Source organism: Phalacrocorax aristotelis, chromosome 2, assembly GCF_949628215.1.
Source record: "Phalacrocorax aristotelis chromosome 2, bGulAri2.1, whole genome shotgun sequence".
NCBI lineage: Eukaryota > Metazoa > Chordata > Aves > Suliformes > Phalacrocoracidae > Phalacrocorax > Phalacrocorax aristotelis.
The window spans coordinates 54551088-54574317 of record NC_134277.1 but is presented as its reverse complement, the minus strand read 5'-3'; the positions used below and the strand labels follow the sequence as shown (position 1 = coordinate 54574317).

The following is a 23230-nucleotide window of genomic DNA, read 5'->3' as shown; positions in this document are numbered from 1 at the left end:
ACACACCACCATATGAAAGAAATCTTTCAGTGTGCCTCAGACCTGGAAAAATATATTGAAAAGTGTCCATAATTTTTAATACAAATGCTCTGTATATCCCACAATCTCTCAACACTGAGTAGTAGGTCCCTAACATTTATTTCCAATATATTTCTTACTTTTTATTTCAATTTAAAGAAGAGCAACTGATAAATAAGATTTTCATAGCAACTCACAAAAATAAGCAAATACATTTGTTCCAAGATTTAATTTACTCATATGATTTTAAAACTATCAAAGACCATTAAAGACTATTTAAAGACTATCAAAGCTCTACGAAATAAAATACGTACATTTACCTACTTATGTAGGAAACTACAGACAAACTTCAAGATACGACCAAAGGTGCAGGGGATAGGCTAAGATAGAAAAATTAAGAAAAACAAACAAACACAAACCATGAATTCTATGGAAAAATGAGCAAGCAGCCCACAACACTGGCAGATAGCAGGCTTTTTATCCCCACTTCCTCCACCCATTCTTCTTTTTCTTTTTTTATAGGAAATAATTTTTTCCATTGTGAAACATATTGTCAGGGATGTAGTGAAGGCCAGAAGTTTAAATGAGTTCAACAGAGGATCAGCTGAATTCCAAGACATGCGCCAACACTACGGCTATAGAAAGGATCTGCATCACGTTGAAATGCAAACAGCTATTTTGTAACGACACATTCACTGCATTTGTCTTTTCCCCTGTCGTACAGTTACTAATGTTGAGGAGGGTCACTGCCATGCAAGAAACTAAACTTCCCACACTTTATGCTTTGAGAACACTGTGACCCATCAGCTCACGGCAGTGAAGTCTTGCAACTTAACATGTTCCAGCTGGACGCCAAAAAGTTCTGAGGTGGACTGCGGACCATATTCAATAGTCACAGCTGATGTAGGAGCATATGATAAACTTGACTTACTTGCCTTTAACCGGTGCTCCAAGTCTTTTAAAATAACTCTGAAAGTAAGTTGCTAGTCTGATCACCCTTTGTACAAAATCTTCCTTCAAATGCACGTTTCTATCCTTCTCTCATTTAATGCGTGAGCAGAAATCAAACCTGCGTAATGACTGAGATCACTGCAAATTTTTCAATAAACTTTACCAGCATCAGAAATTGTCCCCAAGTATCTGTCATAAAACAAACACTTCATTCTTCAAAACTTTTTTTAGCAAATGTTAGTAATGCTGCACCTCAGACTCTCACAGTCATGCATGTTCTTCCTGAGACTGCTGTGCAACTCACACTGTGCAACCCACCCTGTGTACTTGATATAGGTTTTCCCCTTTTTAAAGTCTGATCATAGGGAAAAGCTGCAAGTACTACAGAACAAGGCAGACTCAATTGCTCTTGCCAAAGAGAAAAAGATTAAGCATTATTAAAAAAATAAGACTATTGCCTATTATCAAATACCCATAAAGCTATGAACATGAACTGTATGATGGCTTCTTAGCATCAATATTTGAGCACAGGCATGCAAAATATCTATCAACTGAATTCCAAACTCAATTAATTGCTGAGCAATTCCCTGAGAATAAAACATCTCTTAAAAGCTAACAGTAAACCAGAAATCTCTTTCCATTTCATATGGTAAAAAAATAGTGATTCCTGAAAAGAATGAATAGATATTAGACAGTGAAAGCCTTTATAGTTACAAGGCAAACAAAAAAACCACTTAGTGTTTTGATTTCTTCTTTTATTTCATCAGAAGAGTTAGACAAACATAGAAGCATTTGCAACAGCAACACCCGGGTCAGTTTGAAATCTTAATACCACTGAAATACAGGCCAGCAAAAACCAATGATGTGGGGAGAGTACTTTAGGTCTTATTATTTTCCAACACACTCACACACACATACATATATATACTCACTCCACAATTCCAAACAGCTATATTAACTATGTCTGCAAGTAAAGTGAAAGAGACAGAAAGGAGCCATGTCCATGCTAAGAGAGTTAGCCAGTCAGTAAAACTAAAAATCACTGCAACCAGTGCTATCTTAAAGAAAACAAAAACAAGAACCCAAAAAAACAAACTCAACAAACTGAAAGGAACCATGCTTACAGCATGCACAGTGATGAAGTAAGTTTAACCTGATGACTACCCTGCTCTGATCTTTAAGCATCATTAACTTTCACATATTTTTAAAGCCTCAGGTTATTACTTTAAATGACCGACTTGTAGCAGCACCCTCGGCAGCACTCCAGAGAACACCACAGGGTCCACTTCTACAAGACACTGCAGTATGATTAAGCGCTAGATTTCTAGGGGAAGAAAAACAAAAACTGCGACCACATGCTTATTCAGTTGAAAAGCTTATTACCTGCACTTCCAAAGCAACAGGCTACAGAAATATTGAATGCAAAGCAAACCAGACCCATCTGGAATACTTTGGATTCTCAGCTTAAAATTACAAATCTTTCCTTTCTCATTATAAAGGATTAACAGCGTTTGGATGCACAGAAACTGTCTTTAGAGTGACATTTGCAGACCTCTGAGTCATGAATTAAAATGTCTTCCTAAAAGATAACACGCTTAGCACTTCCTCTGGAGGGAGTGAAAAACACACAACCAGAGAAGGAAGAAGTGAGGCAATACTGAGGGTTTTTTTTTTCCCCCAGAGATAACAAAATCCTGAGAGAACCAGATGATTGTGCTGTCAGAATAAAAATCCAAAAAGAAACAAAGTAGTTTACCTTCCCCTTTACAAAGTCGCTTTCAAGTCAATATCTGCTCTTTTTCTCTCCCAAGCACGAAACCTCTCTTCAGTTTAAGACTGATTTCAAAATACTGAGTGAAGTAGAAATTAAGTGCACATACTGGAACACGTATAGAATCTTATTTCAAACAAACCCCAGAGCAGCAGTACAACACTGGCTGGATGTCTTTGAAGAGTTCTGATTAAAACAGCTAACTTATTTCTAGGAAATAAAGTGTTTGGCACCAAAACCGACATGATGTTCCAAACAAATATAAGTTAAAAAAATATTTTTTTAACTTAATTGGTGTATTGAAAAAAGCTGGTGAAGGAAACGGGGACAGAAATTAAAAACCATTCAGGGACTCAATGGTACAGATTGTCACCCTGCACTCTGAACGTTATAACTGCAGATCATATAGTCAGAACAAGTGAGTCGAAAGTGGCATGCTCCCTGGGACAGGGGAGGGTCTCTCCCCTTTAATAGGCTAAAGCAAAAAGTTCTCCCTGTATTTCAAGCTCACAGCAGCTGGCAGAAGGCTGCTTTTCTGTCAGCTAAAGCAAAGCAAAAAGGATCTAGTACAGCAACTTCTTTGCAGTCTCTTGCTCCTGAGCCCCCTTCTTCATGACTTCTTTCTTCTTCTGGTGATGGGAAGGCAAAGCTCGCCCCGTCCCTGTGAGCCCTTACTCCACCCTGCTTGTCTACAGTGACAGCAGCCGAAGGCATTTACACATGGAAATCAGTTGAGCTGCCGAACTAGGCAAGCAGGCACGGGCAGCTCCCACTTTAAGTGCAGACAGCACCACTTCGTGGTGACAAGTGGAGTCAACACTGACATGAATGAGCTGGTTTTAACACCAGCCTTTTTGGATTTTTTTACCCTCCCAACACGAACTAGGCCTGGTCTGTCAGTCCTTGCTTGCCAAATACCATTACAGTGCCTTTACGAAAGCATATCTACCAAGCAAAAGTCCACGAGTGCTGAACCTCAAGGCCAGCAGAACCAAAGGGTGCCAAGCACGAAGCAGATGCCTCTACTTTGAAGAGATTTCAGAATTCTACAGCACTTTAACACATGGTTTCTGGTGACACAGCCTGAAGCCATGTTTTAACAAGTCATCCAGCTTAGTATCTGCCTGTACTCCAAAGAACAGCAACATCAGCTCACAACTTGTGTTTTATACACTCGGGCCACAAACAAAAGCAGCATATGTAGAAATACTGAAGACTGACAGCAGCTGAAACATAACTATTATTTTTCCAGTTATAAAACTATCTATAACTTGTGCACTTCCATAACAGAACACAATAACTAACAAAAAGAAAGCCTTTTATTCAGAACAGATTAGTGCATCTTTACATGAAAGTCGTGATTTTAACTTACAAATTTGGCATTATCATTAGCAACACACCTTTCCTGAAGGGGGAATCCTTGTCTTTATCAAATGACAACTGCAAAAGTGTGTAAACAAAAAAACCCGAACCAAGCCAACAACCCACACCCCAAAAGCTCTATTTAGTTTACTTTTATATATATATAACATGTCTTCATAGACGAGAATTGTATCAGCTTATACTTCAGGTCCTTCTCCTCCAGGAACCAGCTATAAAAGAATAAGACAATTATGTGTTAGTGGCATGGATTTGAGTTCAACAAACTCATACGTGGCAGTTCTTGCTTTACAACATTTTAGCAGATGGAGACTTCATGGTAGACCACAAAAATGGTTTTTAGATTCAATATCGTCTTCCTCTCCCAACAGAGGAAGTCAGTTACTGCCAGAGAAGCACATGCCAAAAAGAATCTCCAAATACAAAGAATGTTTAATAAAACACTAAGGACTTCCTAGGATAACACACTTTTTGGTTCTTGTCTTTGTTATTCACTTCAAGGAGATCGTTCTGTCTAGAAACACTACAGCGTATTTTTAGAAGGACAAAGAACATGCTTCCTTTCATGAAGCATTTCTCCAAGTGCTGATTCTTCCCCAGACTGTGGCTATACTGGGAAGTTGGTTTCCTCTTTCCAACTCCCATTGCTAAGCAGAGCCCCAAACCTAATTAAGAGCTGAACCCATCTACAGGCAGCAGGGACTAAGTCAGCAGAGCATTTTCCTGTGAAGAAATTAAAGGACTGAAAAGCAGATAAAGAAATACAAAAGGGAAAACATGAAAAAGGGGGGGGGGGGGGGAAGATGATGATAACCTTCCCTTTTACTGAGATATTCTTAATAATTAGCTGAGCGCTTTTAAAGACAAAGAGCTTCGCTGCTTTTGGGACTGCAGTAAGAAAAAGTCTAAAGCATAGTCTTCCTGATGTGAGAAGATACATCCCCAAAAGACAGAAGATCTAATACAGACACATGCCTAGGTCTTGCTGAAAATTTGCACTCTAAGAATCACCAGCTTCTGCTTCAAGAGCAGCGTACCACCAGCTTACCTGGATGGTAATTATTTTACTCCATACAAGAAGTCTGAACATGCAGTGTCCTCTAAGGATGCAGGACAGTAATCAAAGCAGAAAAAGGCTTTGAAATTAAGTCAAGATGGCAGTTGCTCACACACAGTGCGGAGGTACAAGGTAGGTAAGACAGCAAAACAGAGATTATTCCTCATTCACACACAGCTCACTTAGGCTCAAGTCAGTCTTCCTCTTCTCCTCACACAAAATTAGGAATGCCCTTATGTAGGAAGTCCTGATTTTGTAGCCGTCTATGCAGACAAGCAAAGAACTACTGTGGGTCTGCTTTTGTGGTATTCAGGAAGTTGCAGAATTCAGCTTAGGGATGCATAATCACAACATTTAATTACTGTTTCAGTACTGATCTACATACATGAGCACATGACAAACTAAAAATCATAGCACTTCTCATTTGGTATAATCCAACAGACCTCCAGATTTTTTTTTCAGAGCATGAAAAGGTACAGCTCTCTGGGCATCACACTGTATCATAGCACCAAATTACTTGACAAGCTCATAAGCATCCAAATTGCTGCAAACACATCTATACCTACGATAACGGACAAAATGTAGAGGTATCCCACCCTACATACTTATGCAGGCAAACACTCATGAGCTAAAGACACTGTATGGACCAGCCTACAGAGTGGGCAACAAAGCCAGTGATTCCCTTGCACACCTGAAGACCACAAAAGCATTATTCAAAATAAAATTAGGGCCATGCTCTTTTCGTGCTTTCTTTTTCCTTTTCTAAACTAAGGAAGGCAATAAGATCACTTTTCCAGCACCATTCATACACACATATGCCCCAGAAGCTAGCTGAAAGTAGCTTGTGTAACGGAACTGTCTGGAAAGCTCAGCTTGAAATAGTTGAACTCAATTACTGAGTGATTTACAGGTACAGAAAATAAAGGCATGCAGCCTTCTAACAATGATGACTTACCATTGTTATGTTATTTCCATTTAGCAAGATCTGGTCTAGCTTTGTGATTCTTCTGCCCTCAGGTGTAATCTCACTGAAGCAGCATTAGAAACAGCAAGTAAGAACACATAAGCAGGGACAATGATTACAGTTTTGATTACACAACTGACATAAATCTCTGTATTAAGATGACATTTGTTGGAACTAACCAGTAATTAGCCACACAGCAGTGTAATCGTTATCAACTGCCCACCTGGGTAAAGAAGGCTCCCTGGCAACTAAAAACATCCATTGTACTCTTCTGCTTTGTACATAAAGATACAGATTTACCCTCTAAATCTGCACAATTTCTGGAATACCACCAATACTCAAAATAGGTTTCAAATAGCAATATGGCATGACCAAGTAATAAATACTTACCCTTAAGTGTGCTAACTTTTTAAATCTTTACCTAGACCTTAAGGAAATGTAACAAACTACTGGAAAGTTCAACGCACAACCCATGCCAAATTAAGGCTACAAATTACGAATCTGATTACAAGTATAAGTCATGCAACTTCTAGTCTGTGACACAGCTGTCCTGAACAGATCACCCCCTATAGTTTACCTCTGAGGTATAAACTAATCAGCTGGCAAGTATTCCAAAAATATAAAACCACATTGCTTACAGATCTTACACAATGGTTTCCCTCAGAAAACCAAAAATTTAATAGCAACAAGAGGCAGAAATAACACTTACAATTCTGTAACATCTTCTAACACCATATCTGAAAATCCAGTTTCAAGGAAAATAAGGCCCAGAATTTTAAAATTGAAATATTTAAAGGTATTTTCATTTTATACTGAACTATGATTCTATCTGTAAACGGAAAATATCAGAATAATACAATTAATCTGTACAAAATGGTTCCATCCAGTGAACTCAAGCCTCACAAAAACAATGAATGAATTGAGCCAAAAAGTAAAGTGAACGGCCTTAAACATTTCCATCAAAGGATACTGACGAAGTCATCAAATCCTAGAAGTGTTCCAACAATTTCTTTATCACTCTTCATCACAATATGGATGCGTGAGCCTATGCATTTGTCCACAAGTTCTGTAAGTAAAAAAAAAAAAGGTACAAGAGATTATTTCATAGAGCATGTATTTCTTAGAAGAAAACCCCTGACACTGTGATGGCAAAAAAGTAATTGCCAGACACTGGTTGAAAAAAAATAAAAAGAAAGAAAAAAAAGAAAAAATATGTTTAAACGAATCTTTGCACATTTTACTGCGGCTAGCACTCACACCACCCACCCACCTCCCACACACACATCCCACCTCCCCCACCACATCGCCCCCGACGAGGGAAACCCCCGCCTAACGGGAGGCGCCCGCCCGCCCCGTTCAAGCTTCCCGCCAAGTGCCGCGCCGCTCGCGCCGCCCGGAAGTGCCCGCAAACGGCCTCCCCCCTGCGCCCGTGGGCCACAAGAGGGGGCTCCCCCGCCTCCCCGCCACAACACCGGGAGGTGGCGACAGCACCGCGGCGGCAGCAGCGGTTACCGAGCGGCAGCAGCTGAGAGGGGTTGGTGGTCGCGTTAGCCGCCATGTTGGACCCAGACCCGACCAATCGCTGCCGCCTCCCGCGGAAACCAACCCAGCAGCCCTGACGAGCGGATGGCAGAGCCGTCGCTCCTCCGCTCTGGCCCCGCCTCCCGGCACCGCCCCGCTGCCGCCCTCCCCTGGCACCGCCTCCCCCCCGGTGTTCATCTACGTGTCGGGATCGAGACAGCATTGCTGTCTTGAATTTGCTCCTTAATATCCAAGAACGCTATCGCAAAAAGGATTTTTGGAAGTCCTTTTGCCTACGTGGAGTTGGCTTGGAGCCAAAAGCCCACCGGCTGTTCAGACATGCTTTGCTCCCCTAATGCTACAGGACCAGGTGAAACTGGTATTTCTATTTCTAGAGCTATTGCACATTTTGGGATGGGCGGACTCCAGAAGAAGCCTGAGTGTCAAGAGGATGGGGCCGGGCTCCCTTCAGCAGTGCCTAGTGACAGGACAAGGGGCCATGGGCACAAGCTGGAACACAGGAAGTTCCACCTCAATATGTGGAAAAACTTCGTTCCTGTGAGGGTGACAGAGCAGCGGAACAGGCTGCCCAGGGAGGTTGTGGAGTCTCCTTCTCTGGAAGTATTCAAAACCTGCCTGGATGCATTCCTGTGCCCCCTGCTCTAGGTGTGCCTGCTCAAGCTGGGGGGTTGGATGAGATGATCTCCAGAGGTCCCTTCCAACCCCTACCGTTCAGTGATTCTGTGAATAAACTCTGCTCCACAGGCCTCCTGAAACCCACGCACCTCTCTCGAAGGATGGACAGCTGCTGGCATTGCAGGGCTGCTAGCTCAGCTTTTAAAGGTGGTGAGTTCCCAAGTAACTCTGAATGCTCAGACTTTCTGTTCCTGAAGTGAAATACAACCTTTGAAGTCAGCAGATGCCGTTGCCCCACTGGGCTCAGCACAGGAGTGCTTCGCTGCGCCTGGAGCTGAGAGATGTCACACTGGGCTTGACTTGCTGCAAGGCGGGTGTGCCTCCCTCGAGTAGAAGGTGTATGAAATGCCAGCTGGGGTAGTCATGACGACTGTGTGAGCCAGCACAGGCAGGACACTGGAGCAACCGCAAAACCACAGATGAAATGCAAAGAGTAAATTTTTTTTCGTTACGTCGCTAACTAGGGGAATCCCCGAAGCAGCACCCGGTCAGAGGCAGGCAAGCGGGGACGCAGCACAGCAGAGCTTGATCTGTGCTGGAGGATTGCCGACCCTGCTGTTTTGGCCTGTTTGCCAGGGATTTGCACAGGTGTAGTTTACCACTGTGCTTTGATCTTCTCCAGAGCAGGGCAGGAATTTCAAGCATGTCTGACACGGTGCCCCTAAGCCTATCATAGGCTTATGTTATCTAAACACAGATGTTCTACTTGTGAAGCACACACGGATAAATAAAAATTAGTATATGTGTTTTTCTACACCCCAGGTGCAAGTCACTTGAGCATGTTTATGATCCTCCCCACCAATCTTCCACTAGTATCCTACATTTTACCCCCTCGCTCAGGGGACCACTTCTGCTGGGGCTGGCAAAGCTGGAGGTGTCCATTTAGTCTTGCAGGGCGTAGGGCAGGGTAAGTTAGAGGCACGTAATAAACATATAGAAAAAGGGATAAACTTGTCTCTACAATAATGCTTTGAATCAGATGTCCCACCCGTCCTGTCAGGAAATTAAACCACTCAGCCAGCCAGGCACTGTCCCTGGATTTTTTCATTCGATGCATTAAATCCTGGAGCTATTGAATGTCATCCTCTACGCTGGCTGATTTACCGGTTATGTTGAAGCAACATGTGCATTCAAAATCAGAGCAGTGTTCATGGTGTCAAAGAAGGAGATAGCCCGCCGCCAATCAATTTTGCGATGTTCCTTGGTGTATGGCAGTTACCTACTCAGAAAGAGTAACAGTGAGGAACATTAATATCAAAAGCAGTTAGCACAGTGTAGTTCTGTAATACAGCTCCTGGAGTTGGCACACCGATAAAACACCTTGTCAAAAGCTGTTAATCAATACAATACAAAAGGCAAGATGAGTTACTTACAGTAGAGGCCAACCAAATCCAAGGATTTACACGTTGATCTCATGGAAATGTACCCAGGGCGTGTGCTTGTAGCACAAGACTACAAAGCACGACGAGCAAACCTGCGGTAAGGGAGGAAAACAGGAGTGTCATCTCCTTCCAGTATTGCATGTGACGTTGCTCCAGCTCCTTCAGCTAATATTACTCCGTGTTTGATAACCTGATGTGGGGTAATTGCCCACACAGATTCAAGAGCTGTGGCTTGTGCTTTTTCAGATTGAGCTTCAATTCGATGCTGGGTTTGCAACGCCGATAGCACCGCTCCAACGCTATCTGTCTCCTCTAGGAGGCAGAGGCTCCTCTCAAAAGCTGCCTTTTGATACTTCTTGTTACTGCCACCCTGTCTGGGTTGGATCCTCTAATCAATGCTTTTTAGATTAAATTCCCCATTTGTCTTCTCAGGTTGTTTTCACTTTTCAGCTCCTCGTTTCACAAGTATTCTTCCTCTCTGTGGGTAGACAGTCTCCAGTTATGAGAACACAGAAGAGCTTAAACACAGAGTTAAAGAAAAAGGCAAGTCTGTTGATTTCTGTTGGAATAGTTTAATTTAAAGCCTTTGTAGTCCATAGCCAGCTTGGGTGTCTTAACATGATTTACAGAAAAACCATACAGAAAAATGGGGTTTCGCGATACATTGTCTTCATACTGTCTTGGCTGTAAATAGCTCTAACCCACAAGAAAGTCCTACTTTTTAGACCTTTCTAAAGAGGGTTTGATGAAAATGTGCACCTGCGGAGAAGTACTTCCAAGATCTTGCACTCCTAAACTGACTGAGAATGCCCTGAGTCCTTCTCTGATGAAAAAATGTGCTCTGAGCAGCCTGGGACATTTGGCTGGGAACAGAGGGAAATGTGGGGTGACGATCTGAGCGTGAGACAAATACTTCAACTCAGTCGTGAAAGCATTTGTGCATAACTTGATACTAGAGAAGCCTGCCACAGAAATGGAGAAACTTGTGGGCAAGAGAGGGATGCACAAGTCCCTGTAAGCCCCCTGGCTGCTTGTGCCTGGCCTGGCACAAGAATCCCCATCTGCTCTTGATGCTGTGAGGCTTTAAGGCTATTACATCTGAGTAAACTCAGGCCCTGTGTCACCACCAGGTGCCATTTTCAAGTTTTCAAGTGAGAGATCATAATCCCAAGCAGCGTTATGAACCATACTGCATACAATCCAGTTTTTCTAAAATTTAGGACAAGAGCTTCAGAAAAAAGAAAAATCTACTCCAAACGCAAAGTGAGATTGCCATCCAAAAGAAATTAGTTACAAACCTGAGATCCATGCCTACTTCATTTAAGCTTTTCTTCAACAGAAATCCCAGAATGATTGTTTTTTGTTCACATGCTTCTCTCCACAAATTCACAATTTTGTTTAGTAAGCTGGGCTATACCGAACAACGAGCGCAACAGAGCGGAGCTACCAGCTACCAAAGGCACTGCTCATCTCTGATGTTACTTCCAGACATAAACTATTGTACTGCCCAGGTAAAGCTTATCCGTCTCAAGAAGTCTCACTGCACATAATCCAAGTTGAGAACTCCTTGTTATTGTTACGAACTGCAGAATAACTAACAAATTACGATTACTATGGTAATGATAATAGTTGGCTGTTCTTAAGTGAAATATCACCTCTGAGTAATAGAAGAGCTGCAGGGCTGAGTTTTCATTGCTATTTGTTAGCTATGCTCTAAGAAGAATTCCTTTAGGAAAATTCTGACTGAGACTTTTCCAAGAGCTTCTTTCATAGCAGCCCTCACCTTCCTTTCTTTCTCATAAATACATGCAGTGACCTGTGGGAAAACCCATAGAGGATGCCAGCCAGTTAGTGTTCCTAGAACAGGCTCATGTTGTCAGTCCAACATTTTTATTGTCTTAGTGGGAAAGAAAATTTCAAGAAAAAAAAAATCTAATAATCTATTCAGAGAAGCAATAAGCTACAATTATCCAGCAGTATCACTGAGGTACCTCTATAATGCAAAACCCATAGCAGTAAGAGCAATGCCAGGCTGCACTTTCCTCAGTGAGCTAAGTACAAGCTATAAACACTCTCATGCATCTTCTGGGTGATATTTCATTACTGCAGGAGATAATGGCCAATATCTCAAACCTTTTTCTTTTTTGAAATGATACTAGACAGTAAGTTACAGACTAAAACTAATAAGAAATCATTCACTTGCCAGAACTGGATTGTTTCTTGTAGCTTATCCTGTGCTCCCTACGGTGTATTTTTTCTACAATGGCACTTCTGTTGGAGCTGAGGAACAATATGTAATTACATGCTTTATTGTTATAATTTGGTATAATTGGGTATTGTGTTAGCGATGAGATTTTCTTTAAGCACTATTTTTTTATAGTTCTTTCAAAAAGAATCTCTTCCGATTTCTGCAGACTTTTAAAAGTACAATTTCTAGCAGATGCTGTTGATTTAAATAGCCAAAGTAGAATCATAACAACGGTTAAAAAGGGAGCACCGTCTGAGTACAGTAAGATAATGATTTTTAATTTTTTTTTCTCACACACTAAGTTTGCCTGTGCTCTTGGACAAGTGCTTGAACTATCTTTCTAGGGCATCATAATGTATGTTTAGCAGCAGAACACAGTGCTAGCGGCAGAAGCCTTAACTTGAATTTTTCGCATTTTTAACCTTCAGCAACCAACCTGACACACCTGGCCCGAAACCATCCCAGACTTCCATTTTGTGCTGCCACTAATCCGCACGACTTCCCGTGGGAAGGATGCAGCCCGAAGGCGCGCTGTCCTCTGCGCTGCAGGGGGCCGCTGAGAGGAGATGTCCTCAGAAAAGACGACGACCAGAAAAGGGAGGCACGGTGACGGCCCCTGCCCGCAGCCGCGCCGCCGAGGGCGGCAGCACAGCCGCGGTCGGAGTTTGGTGGGGTTCCGCTACCCGGCAGCGATGTGGTTTCCTGGCCGCGGGATAAAAGGAAGCCGCTTTTCCTCGGAATCACTTCGACGAAGTGAGTTTTCCTGTTGGGCTATCCACCGGCGCAGGGGGAGAGCGGCTCCCGCCCGACCGCCGCCGGGGCACCTCCTGAGGGGACGGGGCGAAGCGGAGCCCCGCCTCAGCGGCGGGAAGAGGGAGGTGCTGCCGCGGCGCCCGCCCTCGCCCTGCCGGGCGCTGCGGAAGCGCAGGCGGCCGGGGCTGCCTCCCTGTCGGACCCTGGGCGGCGGGAGGCGGGGCAACAGCGCGGGGCACGGCAGCATTCTCCAGAGCGGCCATCGCCGGGGCTCCATGGAGAAGCGCGGCCCGGTGCTGCACATCGTGGTGGTGGGCTTCCACCACAAGAAGGGCTGCCAGGTGAGGGGGCGCGGGTGCCTCCCGCCTCCTCGCCCGCCGGCGGGTGCCCCTTGTCTCCCGCCTCTTCCCTCCGCTTCCTCCCTGCCCTCCCCCGCCTCCCCTCCCCCGCGCCCAGCAGCGCCTGCCCGGTTGCCGCCCTCAGCCTGCGGCGGGGCCTGACGGGCAGGGCGGGAGCCCCCGTGGGAGGGGGCGCGTCTGACAGGGCCGGGACCGGGGGGAGCTTTGCTTTAGCTCACGGGGGTGGGCAAAGGAGCAGCTCGAAGCCGGCGCGGCGCCGCCGGGCGTCTGGGGGGACCCAGCCCGTCGCGGCCGCCTCCTTCCCCCGTGGAGGGAGCCGGGCTGGGCCGGGGGCTCGCTCAGCCGCGGGGCGGGGGCTGCCAGCCGGGGCCGTGACTCAGCCCGCTCCGGGCGGTGGCCGTGTGTCGGGCTGCGTACGTGACTGCCCTACCGGGGCGGGCCGGCGCCGGGTGAGCTCCCCACCGGCCGCGGCCGCATCCTGGGAGACGGCTCACATCGTGCCGCCCATGTCTGCTCTGGGTCTGGGTGTTTCATGCATTCAGAGAGAGAAGTAAGAGGAAAAACGTAAATTTTTTATCTATTCCTGCCGGCCCAGGTGGGCAGCACCGCGTTGCACCCTCACAGGTACAACCTGTACACAATCAGCCCGATGGCCCCAGGGCATAAGGCCGCCCTTGGCTTGAGGTTTATTTGCATGTCTCTTCCTTTCTTTCGTAAATGCCTGACTGCTTCGTGTGGCCTGTAAGGTAGAAGAATTTTACGTTGTGTAATTCATAGGTATTTTATGCCCTGCAGTTTTTTTTTAAACCCTTGAACTACGAGATGTTTTTGTGGCTGAACTAGGTGATGCCCCGGTGGGGCTGCACACAGAGTTGCTTTGCTGTGACAAGGGCAGATACGTAGATACAATGCTGGACTTGCAGTGAGTCCTCTTCCATGGAGTGTCCTTAGTCTTTACAAAAATGCCCAAAACAATAATGAATGTGATGGATGTTGTTACCCAGGAACTGGTCTAACATGAATGCATTCCGTACAAGGTACCAGAGAGTTTAATTAGCCTTTGTTAATGCTTCAGCAAACGAAACAAGCACAGCATGGTAACGTGTAAAACAATTCTCCATACCAATAGAGGCTGAAGCAGAAGTGCAGTAACTCACTGTAGGTGCTCTTCCACCTCTTTCAGGAAGGCCTGCAGGGTTTTGTAATGCATCCTTTCTCCTCAGGGTGTCTGGGGGCTGTTCACACAGGACATTCGCAGGATTGGTTCCTACAAGGAATTCCATCAGCTAGGTTGTAAGGTTTGCGATATCTATCAGTCACTTTCTGGATTGCGATATTTATCAGTGACTTTCTTGTCAGAGGCTGTTACAAGATGAGCGTTAGTTGGGAGCCTTGTTGTTGGCCTCTTAGAAAAGACATATGTTGGAGACAAAAGCAGAGGTGGCTTTTGTTGCTTCTGTTCTTTTGGGCCCTGTATTTCTTTTCATGTAACATCATGAGGTGTTGATGCAAAAAAAGAAAACTACCCCAAAACAAAAACCCACAAACCCAAACTATAAATTAGTAGCAGTGAATTGTATCTTGCTGCCAGTAAAATGTTTGTAGAAGTAACCCTTTCAGGTGTTCTGAAAAATTGGGCTGGAATACCTCTAAACCAAAGTCATCTTTAAGTATCTCAAGATATGAACTAGAGAAGTTGCAGAGGAATATGGTTGAGGAAGGGAATGGGGTAGCTGTGTCACAGGGACAAGAACTGCAGGAATAGAATGACAGTTGGTAGAACCACAAACACCCAGGCTTCCTAAGGGAAATCTAACCAGAAATCAGATTTTGAATATATTCTACCTCTGAGTTAACAAATTTGTTACTGAACTATAAAAATTGTTTCCTAAAAGAGCTGGAGGTAGGGAGCTGCGCAGCAATAGCCTAATGAGTTTGACATCAGTAGTATGCCAGGCTCTAGAGAATTTGTGAAGGAAATAATTAATTAACAACATGAAACTAAGTAGACTGAGTCCTATGGGTATTCACTAAAGAATAGATCATGCCTGACTGACCTGCATCTTTTCTAAGAATAACGATTGATTTAATTTCTCTGTAAAAGAAGCAGAGTAGCTCGAATCTGCCTGGGACTTTGCACAGATCACACAGCATTACCAAAAAAAAATTTTTTTTGAGGTGGAGATACTGGAAAATTACTACCGGAGCTGGTACTTGGGTAAGGAACAGTATGAGAGGAAGCAGCAACAGGGGGTGTTTCTCAAGACTGACTTTGGGCCCACGTAAGTGGTGCTGGCATCATTTCCACAGTAAAATATAGCTATGATGAGCAAACTTGAGGAATCAGTGTTGCAAAGGAAGACTGGAATGTCATGCAAGAGCTGGGTGATAAGGAATGCAGTAATGGTACAAATGGGGTGCATTACAAGATCATGCAACAGGAATGAATAATAACAGTATAGGCTTGGTAATTAACATGAGGAGACCTGGAAGAGAAGAGAGACCCCATATGATCAAGTATAAGTCACAGAAGCAGAGTGATTTGGGAGTGTGGCAAAAAATGTAGTCCTGTAGTGTAATAATGTGCTTATTGATGCATAAAAATTCTGATCCACCTTTCAGAAAAAGGGATTTGAATTCTCCCTGTCACTTCCAGGAATGGATGAGATAGTCCTTGCACAGTCTGTTTTTAAGAAAAATGTAGAAGAGCTTGGCTAGGTAGGCTAAATAAATTGATTTTGAGGCTGTATTCATATGAAAACTCTAAGCTGCTTCTGCAAATACGGAAACATTCTCCCCTTTTCCTCTCCTGCCTCTTCACAACTGGAAAGGAGAGGTGGTTTTGTGGTAAGCTGAAACAGGGAACTGAGGCTTTGAAACAGTAAGCCTTGTTTTAGTGGCTTGGTTTTGAGCTGGCTGGTTCACAGGTTCTCTTTGCTGAGCAGACATCTGCAGAAGACAGCTAAATGGGCATGAGGAGATTAGTACGAGGGTGGAAAAGAGTGTCTCCGGAAAGTGGTGCTCTGGGACTTTTCTTTTTGCTTGCCATGTTTGATAATGGCCTTTGTAGTACTCATTGAACCACTGCATTAAATGCAATTGTATTCCAGGAGACTGTTGGAAAGTGAAAAATAAGGAGGAAAAAACAACCCTTTAATCAAAAAGATGGTGCTGGCACAGGAACAAGTGGTGATGAACTGGCTGCAGATGTGCTGCAGATCGTGTACAAGAAACTACTAATAGCAGAAAAGTGAAGTTCCAAAGCAGCTTTCAAATGGCAGTAAGAGTGAATTTGCGGAGCTTAAAATTGAGAGACCGTACAGCTGGCCTGCCTGTTGTAACATGGATTTACCTGGTTTACCTGAGAAGGCTCCTTTCGGGTTCTGTGTTTCCATCTCTGTTTTCTCTGCAGTCCTACTAGGAAATGCAGATGGAGTTAGCTATTTTGACAGATTTCTTGATGCTAGGTGTTTTTGTTATCTGGCTTTCCCTCCAAACCTGTAGTATGGAAGGAAGGGGATTCGAAATATACGTGTGGTGTGAAGCTGATGTGTACAGAGGTGTGTAACTTGGAACTGAGCTCTGACACTGTGGATTCTCTGTCTGGGATTGCTGTTGGTAACAGATGTAATTGGATTCCTACATATTCTTAGACAAGTGCTTTTCTGGTTAGATCCTGATGTCTGAAGTGTACAGCCGCCAATTAACTTACTGTGTAAGAAAAGTTAAACTTTTACTTTTGTTGTATAGCTTATATATAAAAGAAAATGTTCTTATGTATAAGAAAAGTTTAACCTATACAGTAAAAAGTTATATATAGGAACATCTTCTTGCATAGACTTGAAAATCCATAGGCATTTGTTCACAAAAGAGAAGGAGAGCCAAGGAACTGGTCTGTTTCTGTGTGCCTTTTCACTGATGGCATGAGTGCAATGATAGTTCCACATGCTCCTTCCAAGGGCCCACTGTTGGACTGTGGGTCTTTTTGCTGGGTGAAGAAGGATTATGTAAGAGACAAAGTGAAGGTGTACTTGTATGTATGTTGTTTAGTCTGAAGATGCATTTCCATGGGCAATTGTTACGAACTTGGAGTTGCCACTCACTGTTACAAAGGCTTTGTGCTGTGTAAACGCAGCACTTTGCATTTGCCAACTAAAAATCCTGAAAGCTTTGGAATGAGTTTTCTCTAGCAAGTGTGGAGTAAGCTTTTTGAGAAGCCGTAGGCTTTTGTTTGCGTACACGAGCAGATTGCCAGCCTGCTTCTTTGGGCCTTTTAGTTACTGACTTGGACTGTGATACCAATGACATCTGAAATGAAATGACAAACATTTCGTTAGTATTCAGAAAAGAAAAATCCTTTTTTGAGACCTGTTTGCTACCGGTAAGAGGAGTGGCCTAAGGAGAAAGGAACAGCAAACACAGCCCTTTGTCATATGTAGTTGCTCATGGTCTTGTCCAGTGATGTAAAACACACGGTTTTGGTGTGGTAGGAGTTTCTACAAACTTCTCAGGCTCTATAGGACTCAAGTCACAAAAGTACTGGGCCATAAATTCATAATAAAGGAAGCCTGCCACAGAAATGGCGTGATCTGTTTTGGAGTAACTGTAGCTGATTGGCTCATTAGTTACCACAGCAGGTTACCGGTCCAGCTCCCTAGCTCTTATTATGTTCTGCTGGTTTCCTGCTTCAGTATAGGATGGTAAGACTTGGATTTTGGGGGATGTTTGTGCCCTTTCTCTGGAGCAGCTGATATCAAGTTCCTCAGTAGTTTTCAGAAGCTGTAGCAGTAAGTGGCTGGTGATTTCAGAGCAAATAAAGCAAAAGGGTTGTTTTTGGTTGTGTGTGTGTGTGATTCTTTTTTTCAGAATCATCAAATGCTTCCTCTGATTCCAAGTGAGCAAGAGAGCACTTAATGTGCCTTGCAACATCTTAATTTTTGAAAGCATTAAGTGATGTGGAAAGTCCTTATCTATCTTATGATAGTGGTCTTTAGCAAAAATGTAGCCCAAACAGAGCTTGACTAGGAGATACAAGTTGTGTGTTGAAAAATACAGAGAAAGACCTTTGCTTTGTGGTGAAGGTGAAAGACTTGAGTCATGAGGCACAGTTCTCCACTAATCATCCTGTGTGCCGCGATCCTCATTTGAGCTCTCATCTCCAAGCTTCATTTACATGGGGAGGCAGAGAGATAATAGTCTCTGAGGGTGTAGATAGGCTTAAAATATCCTGAGTACTCTAAAAATCATTCATTTTGAAGGCAAAGTTAAAATGAGAATTGATTTATTCAAGAAGGAGAGGAAGGAAAGTTTCAGCAAAGCTGGAAAAACTTGCAAGCAAGAGAGGGATGCACAAGTCCCTGTAAGCCCCTGGCTCTTGCTGAGGAAGCAGGTGGTCCATTTATTACTGTACTGCCTGGCCTGGCACAAGAATCCCCACCTGCTCTTGATGCTGTGAGGCTTTGAGGGTATTACATCTGAGTAAACTCAGGCCCTGTGTCACCACCAGGTGCCATTTCCTTTTATTTGCTTGGGATCCTTGCTCTGTAAAATAACAGCAGCTGATCTTGACCCACTTCTCTGTACCCCGGTGGAGAATGACATTTCAAACTTGGTGTCACAGATGTGGGAGTGGGTTATTGTAAATACCAAAAGGCCTATTCTCATGGAATCCCAAAGTTTGTCCTAAGGCTCTTTGAAGTACTTGAACTTTTTCAAGTAAATGGGAAGTTTGCTTTCTCCAAAGGAGTGTCTGAGTTGCTTGCCTGTGTGGGTTTGGTTTTGTGTCCTGCCTGACCATAGGTTTTCTTCCTGGCATGCAAAAGAAACTTAAGATCAGGAGTGAAATACCTAAGTTTTAGAAAAGGGCTTGAATATGATCTTTGAGAGGGAATAATGCCCTCTAAGACTTTTTCCCTTCCTGAATCATCTATGTGCTCCTCCTGCCATTTGAGATTTAAAGTACTTGAGGTCTGGAAGGCAGTACTTGTTGTGATCTGCAGAAATTGGCATGTAACATGGCCTGAGCAATCCATGCACGTGGCCTTTTTCACTTATGCCTAGGGAGCGTAAGAGGGCTCGAGGGGAATGTCTCTAAGCAGAATTGTTGGCAAGTTAGGCTTGACTTTGTTTGCAGAATTAGGAGGTGTCTAAGGAACAAACAAGTTCAGTTAGCTCTCTTTATCAACCCTTTTGAGAACTGCCTACATTTCTAGGTCTGCTACACCCTCAATTATAGCACTTGTTTCCATGAGGGAAATACCAAAGTTGCTCTCTTCAGTAGGTTCCACCGGCAGCCCTTCTGGAGACATCATAAGGGGAAAACTTCTAGCCTGTCTCAGTCCCCATTTGTTTCCTGTCTGTCTTCTAAGATTCTGTTTTACTGGAGAAGAATTTTTTTTTCTTCTCAATCTTTGCCAATGCAGTAGTTGCTGTGATTGTTAGATGTGTTTGACGCTCAACTGTAAGTGAAGTGTGTGCTCTGTTGTCTTTAAAGTCCTTGTGTCTTTGTTTTGGGGGAGCACAGTAGGCAGGTATTATGCAATAGGTAGTCTTCTCTAGTGATTAAACAAGATCTTGTTAAAGGAATAACAGAAACAAAAAATAACTTGAAAAAGAACTAGGCTGGAATCAAGCCAAAAGGCTTTGTTCGTGGCCTTATTGATGACAATCTGTAAACATTAGCACAATTCCTTTGTTTTTGTTCCCTGCTTGTAATAATATTATTTAAGCACTTTAAAGGATTCTTACGAGCATGAAATCTCTTTAAGTTAATCATAGCACTCACTCATTGGGTCTCAAAGATTAGCCTGTTGTCTGAAATATGTGGTTTTGCTTATGTTCAACAGGTTGAAACTTTGAAAGAAGCTTTTAGCTTTTATTAGAAAGGGTACTCAAATTAGCATGGGATGCTAATTGTTTTAAATACACAAAGCATTGCTGAGTACACATGTAATTGCTATCTCACACTTCTGTAAACAATACCACAGATTCTGATCTCTTGTGTAGAATTAGTGATGGGTTCCACTCTTTGCATGTCTATGTAATCTATTTATTTTGTATTTTGTGCTCATTGTTTGAGGAAAAACTCCCAGGTATGGTGGTGGATTTTTGTTCGTTTGTTTTCTTTCTTGGTTTAGTTTTTCAAGCTTTAGAGAGTGCTATGCTTTGATAATCTTGCAGTTGCTTCCTTGAAGTCCTGGACAGGAAGTAAAGTATTTCTTTGAAGGTTTCCATACTGGATCTTTTCTCCGTAGTTGCCCTGATGTGTGAATTGAGAGAAGGTTGCTAAATACCTATTTGCAATTACGTAACACTTCCATAGTCGTCATCCTTGCCTTTCATCTTATGATCTGTCTATTCTTTTGTATGTGTCATAACATCTGAGTAGCTTTTTTAAATATTCAGTACCAGGAATCTTGACCTTTTGAGTAAATGAACGAATGCTAAATTGGTAAAATACATATTTCTGTCCCTCTGTCTCATCTTTTATCTACCTATTTCATACGTCTTTCAAATAACAACTTGGTCTCTCAGCACCTGTATAAAGGTGGCAACGTAATTTACATATACATATAGAGGGAGGTTCAGAGGTGTAAAATCACTGAACAGAGGCCACTGCAGTTGGAATAAATCGGAACTTGCAAGTCTCAATTTGGTGTTCCCTGTCCTAATATTGCCTTATTTTGATATGTGTCCCATAGCTTGTATGTAGTGCAGGCATGTTGTTTCTAAAAGCACTCAGCAAGTTGTGGATACAAGATGTGAAAGGAAGTTCCTTGCCGGCTCTGACATGCTGGGGGATTGGGCATGGGGCTGCCTGCTTCATTGGCGGTCCCCAGAGCAGAGCATGTTCTGTACTTCATGATGTTACTGCGTTTGTGTAGCTTTTCAGCCTCATACTTGGTAGTGAGCTGGATTTGTCAGCTCTCGGTAGTAAATCTAATGCTGAAACTTGTAAGGAAGGAGCGTGTTCAGTAAGAGCTATTCTGGGACCATCAGACATCCTGTGGCAAAGAACCTGAATGCTTGTTGGCTCATAAGACAAGGTGATAGCTCACTTGGACTCAGTGTTCAGCAATACACGCTATATGAATTACACACAATGGCTGTTTCTAAAATGACAAGTAAATGCGCTTTAAAATGTGCCTACAGTCCTGGTGCTCCATTTTCCCAGGAAAAGGAGGATTCACTGTACTATTTGACAACTCCCTGCCAGCCTGCATGGGCTTCTTCACATTGGGAATGAGGGCGTGCTGAAGAGCTGGGGAAAGGATGTGTGCCTGAGTCTTGTGTGTGATGAGGTCTGGGTGCTGTCCCGGGGGAGAGGGAATGCCACCAGTCCCTGTAGCTGGGTGTGTCCAGTAAGAGCCAATGGGCGCAGCAGGTTGCGTGGGTGAAAAACTGGCTGCTGCTGACCTTAGTCCATACTAGTTGTGTTGGGCCAACCTTAGTTAGGAGTAGAGCTGAGGGTTGCCCTCCCTTGTTTCGTTAAGGAAGCTGCCTTCTCTGGTACCTTGTATCTTCGTAAGAGCTCATCCTGTATGAATTCTAACTTACTTTCTCTAAGACCATGAAGCCTTGTCTTGAGGGCACAGAGTTCCCTAGCAAACCCCCTAGGCTGGAATGGTTGCAGCAGTATTATGTTCCTTTCTGGGAGGAGTGTGTGTGTGGGTGTTTATTTACTTTCTTTTAGGAGACTGGTAGGAACAAAAGTTCCAAAGCACAGGATTTATACCTGACCTGAACTATAAAGACTGTCTAAAAAGCATACTGACATGACTTTGTAAACAAAGGTTTCAGTGTTTCAGGTTATTTTATCTTTTAAGAGTCAAAACGTTAATAAGCTGGTCAGAGTTTTCAAAGCAAACTGGAATGATTATTTTGTGCATCTGTAACAATACAAATAATTTCTTAGAACTACTGTAACTTCTGTAAGTGGCTGCTCTATAGCTTTAGCAATACAGGAATGTGAGGAAGTTTCAGGAACTGGAAGGATAGAAAAGGCTATGCTCTACGTCTTTGTAATACATGGATTTCGTTTGCTGTTACTGTGTGTGCAAGTAGTAGATTTAAAAATATTTATATAACTGTATCATATGTATTCTACATATACATATTTATATAAATATGCATTAGTATTATACATAGTTACACATATGCATATTTATATAGATATAGAACATATATTTAAAATCTGTTGTTAGAGGTCATTATGCTACTGCATAGGCAAGGCATTATTGTTGTATGGATAGGTTCTTTAACTTGTAGGTCCTGATCTGTTGGTTCTGTCGTAAAACAATGGGGAAAGTTTGTCATTCAAGTCTGATTAAATTGTGATTTAAATAATAAATTGTTCTCAGTGCTGAAAGACTAACAATGTTCTTAAATTCTTTTCATCTGGCTGCATGCTGCAGTTGTTATGGTGATTCAGATAAAATCATTGGTGTGCTGGTTTTCTCTGGATCTGGCTGTGCTAGGACTAACATATCAAGAAAACTTATTTTTAAAATCCCTACTTCGAGTGAAGAACAACTACTGACTTATTTGAAATGAAAGATCAAATTTTAGGTATAATTTTAATCTGGGTTTTTTTTGGTCACCGCTGCTTAGCGTTATACTTGATACTCAACATACTTCTGCTTCTCTTTCTTAAATGAGAGATGAAGTGTTGGTATCCTTGAAATGAAATGTATTTAAATGATTTATGAAAAGTTTTTCCAAATAGGAACATAATGAGTGGGTTTTGCTGATCTCCTTTGCTTCATTGAAGCAATTATTCCACCTGTTTTTGCAGCACAAGCGATGGGAGAGATCATCAAAGCAATTGTTCAGAGAATGGAATGAGTTAACTCCCTGTAAATTAGATTCTGCAACTTAGTGAAAGCATCCTTGCCTTTAACATAATACTGTCACTCTAACTATTTCAGATTTTGTAGAGATTTGAGATTAAATCCTGTCTCCATTGAACCAATGGAAAAACTTATTTGAGTCCAGATGTTTTTCATTTCTAATCTGAAGAGAAATCTTCTAAAATACCTGTATTAAAGAGGAGAGCTTATACTGTGACTGTGCTTAGTAAGAGGCATTAACTTGTAAGTGGAGTAGTTCAAACGTGATAGTAGATGGCGTGG

General features: G+C 42.9%; 2 protein-coding genes and 1 long non-coding RNA gene across 5 annotated transcripts in view; 1 reads left to right on the top strand and 2 right to left on the bottom strand.

Annotated features, from left to right (window-relative positions):
- Positions 1 to 4041: 4041 nt before the first annotated feature.
- On the bottom strand, positions 4042 to 7763 carry LSM5 (LSM5 homolog, U6 small nuclear RNA and mRNA degradation associated). Its single transcript, XM_075083626.1, has 5 exons — positions 7654 to 7763; positions 7112 to 7207; positions 6851 to 6878; positions 6133 to 6205; positions 4042 to 4332 (listed from the first exon to the last, which is right to left on the bottom strand). The coding sequence occupies exons 1-5, from the start codon at positions 7697 to 7699 to the stop codon at positions 4300 to 4302; spliced, it is 276 nt and encodes a 91-aa protein (XP_074939727.1). The 5' UTR covers positions 7700 to 7763; the 3' UTR covers positions 4042 to 4299.
- Positions 7764 to 8447: 684 nt separating this feature from the next.
- LOC142052871 (uncharacterized) lies at positions 8448 to 12822 on the bottom strand. Its single transcript, XR_012659018.1, has 4 exons — positions 12425 to 12822; positions 9732 to 9832; positions 9463 to 9577; positions 8448 to 8754 (listed from the first exon to the last, which is right to left on the bottom strand). It is a non-coding gene; the product is annotated as an uncharacterized LOC142052871 (long non-coding RNA).
- Positions 12823 to 12891: 69 nt separating this feature from the next.
- Positions 12892 to 23230, top strand: part of AVL9 (AVL9 cell migration associated) — a 42172-nt gene continuing 31833 nt past the window's right edge. For 2 of the 3 annotated variants that reach the window (XR_012659017.1, XR_012659016.1), the window contains exon 1: positions 12908 to 13082. Coding sequence is in view for 1 of the 3 variants with exons in the window: in XM_075083625.1 (XP_074939726.1) it covers positions 13017 to 13082 (66 nt within the window). In the remaining 2 variants the exon portion in view is untranslated. Of the gene's footprint in view, positions 13083 to 23230 lie in introns of all 3 variants that reach the window. The other variant, XM_075083625.1, reaches the window with a different exon arrangement.

Bases quoted from the DNA above. Each gene is read 5' to 3' on its own strand.
- LSM5 (XM_075083626.1), bottom strand. From the start codon at position 7,699: ATGGCGGCTAACGCGACCACCAACCCCTCTCAGCTGCTGCCGCTCG. The intron at 7,208-7,653 runs GTAACCGCTGCT...TTTTACTTACAG, and splicing joins CTCTCAGCTGCTGCCGCTCG to AACTTGTGGACAAATGCATA. The intron at 6,879-7,111 runs GTATCCTTTGAT...CTGGATTTTCAG, and splicing joins AGGATTTGATGACTTCGTCA to ATATGGTGTTAGAAGATGTT.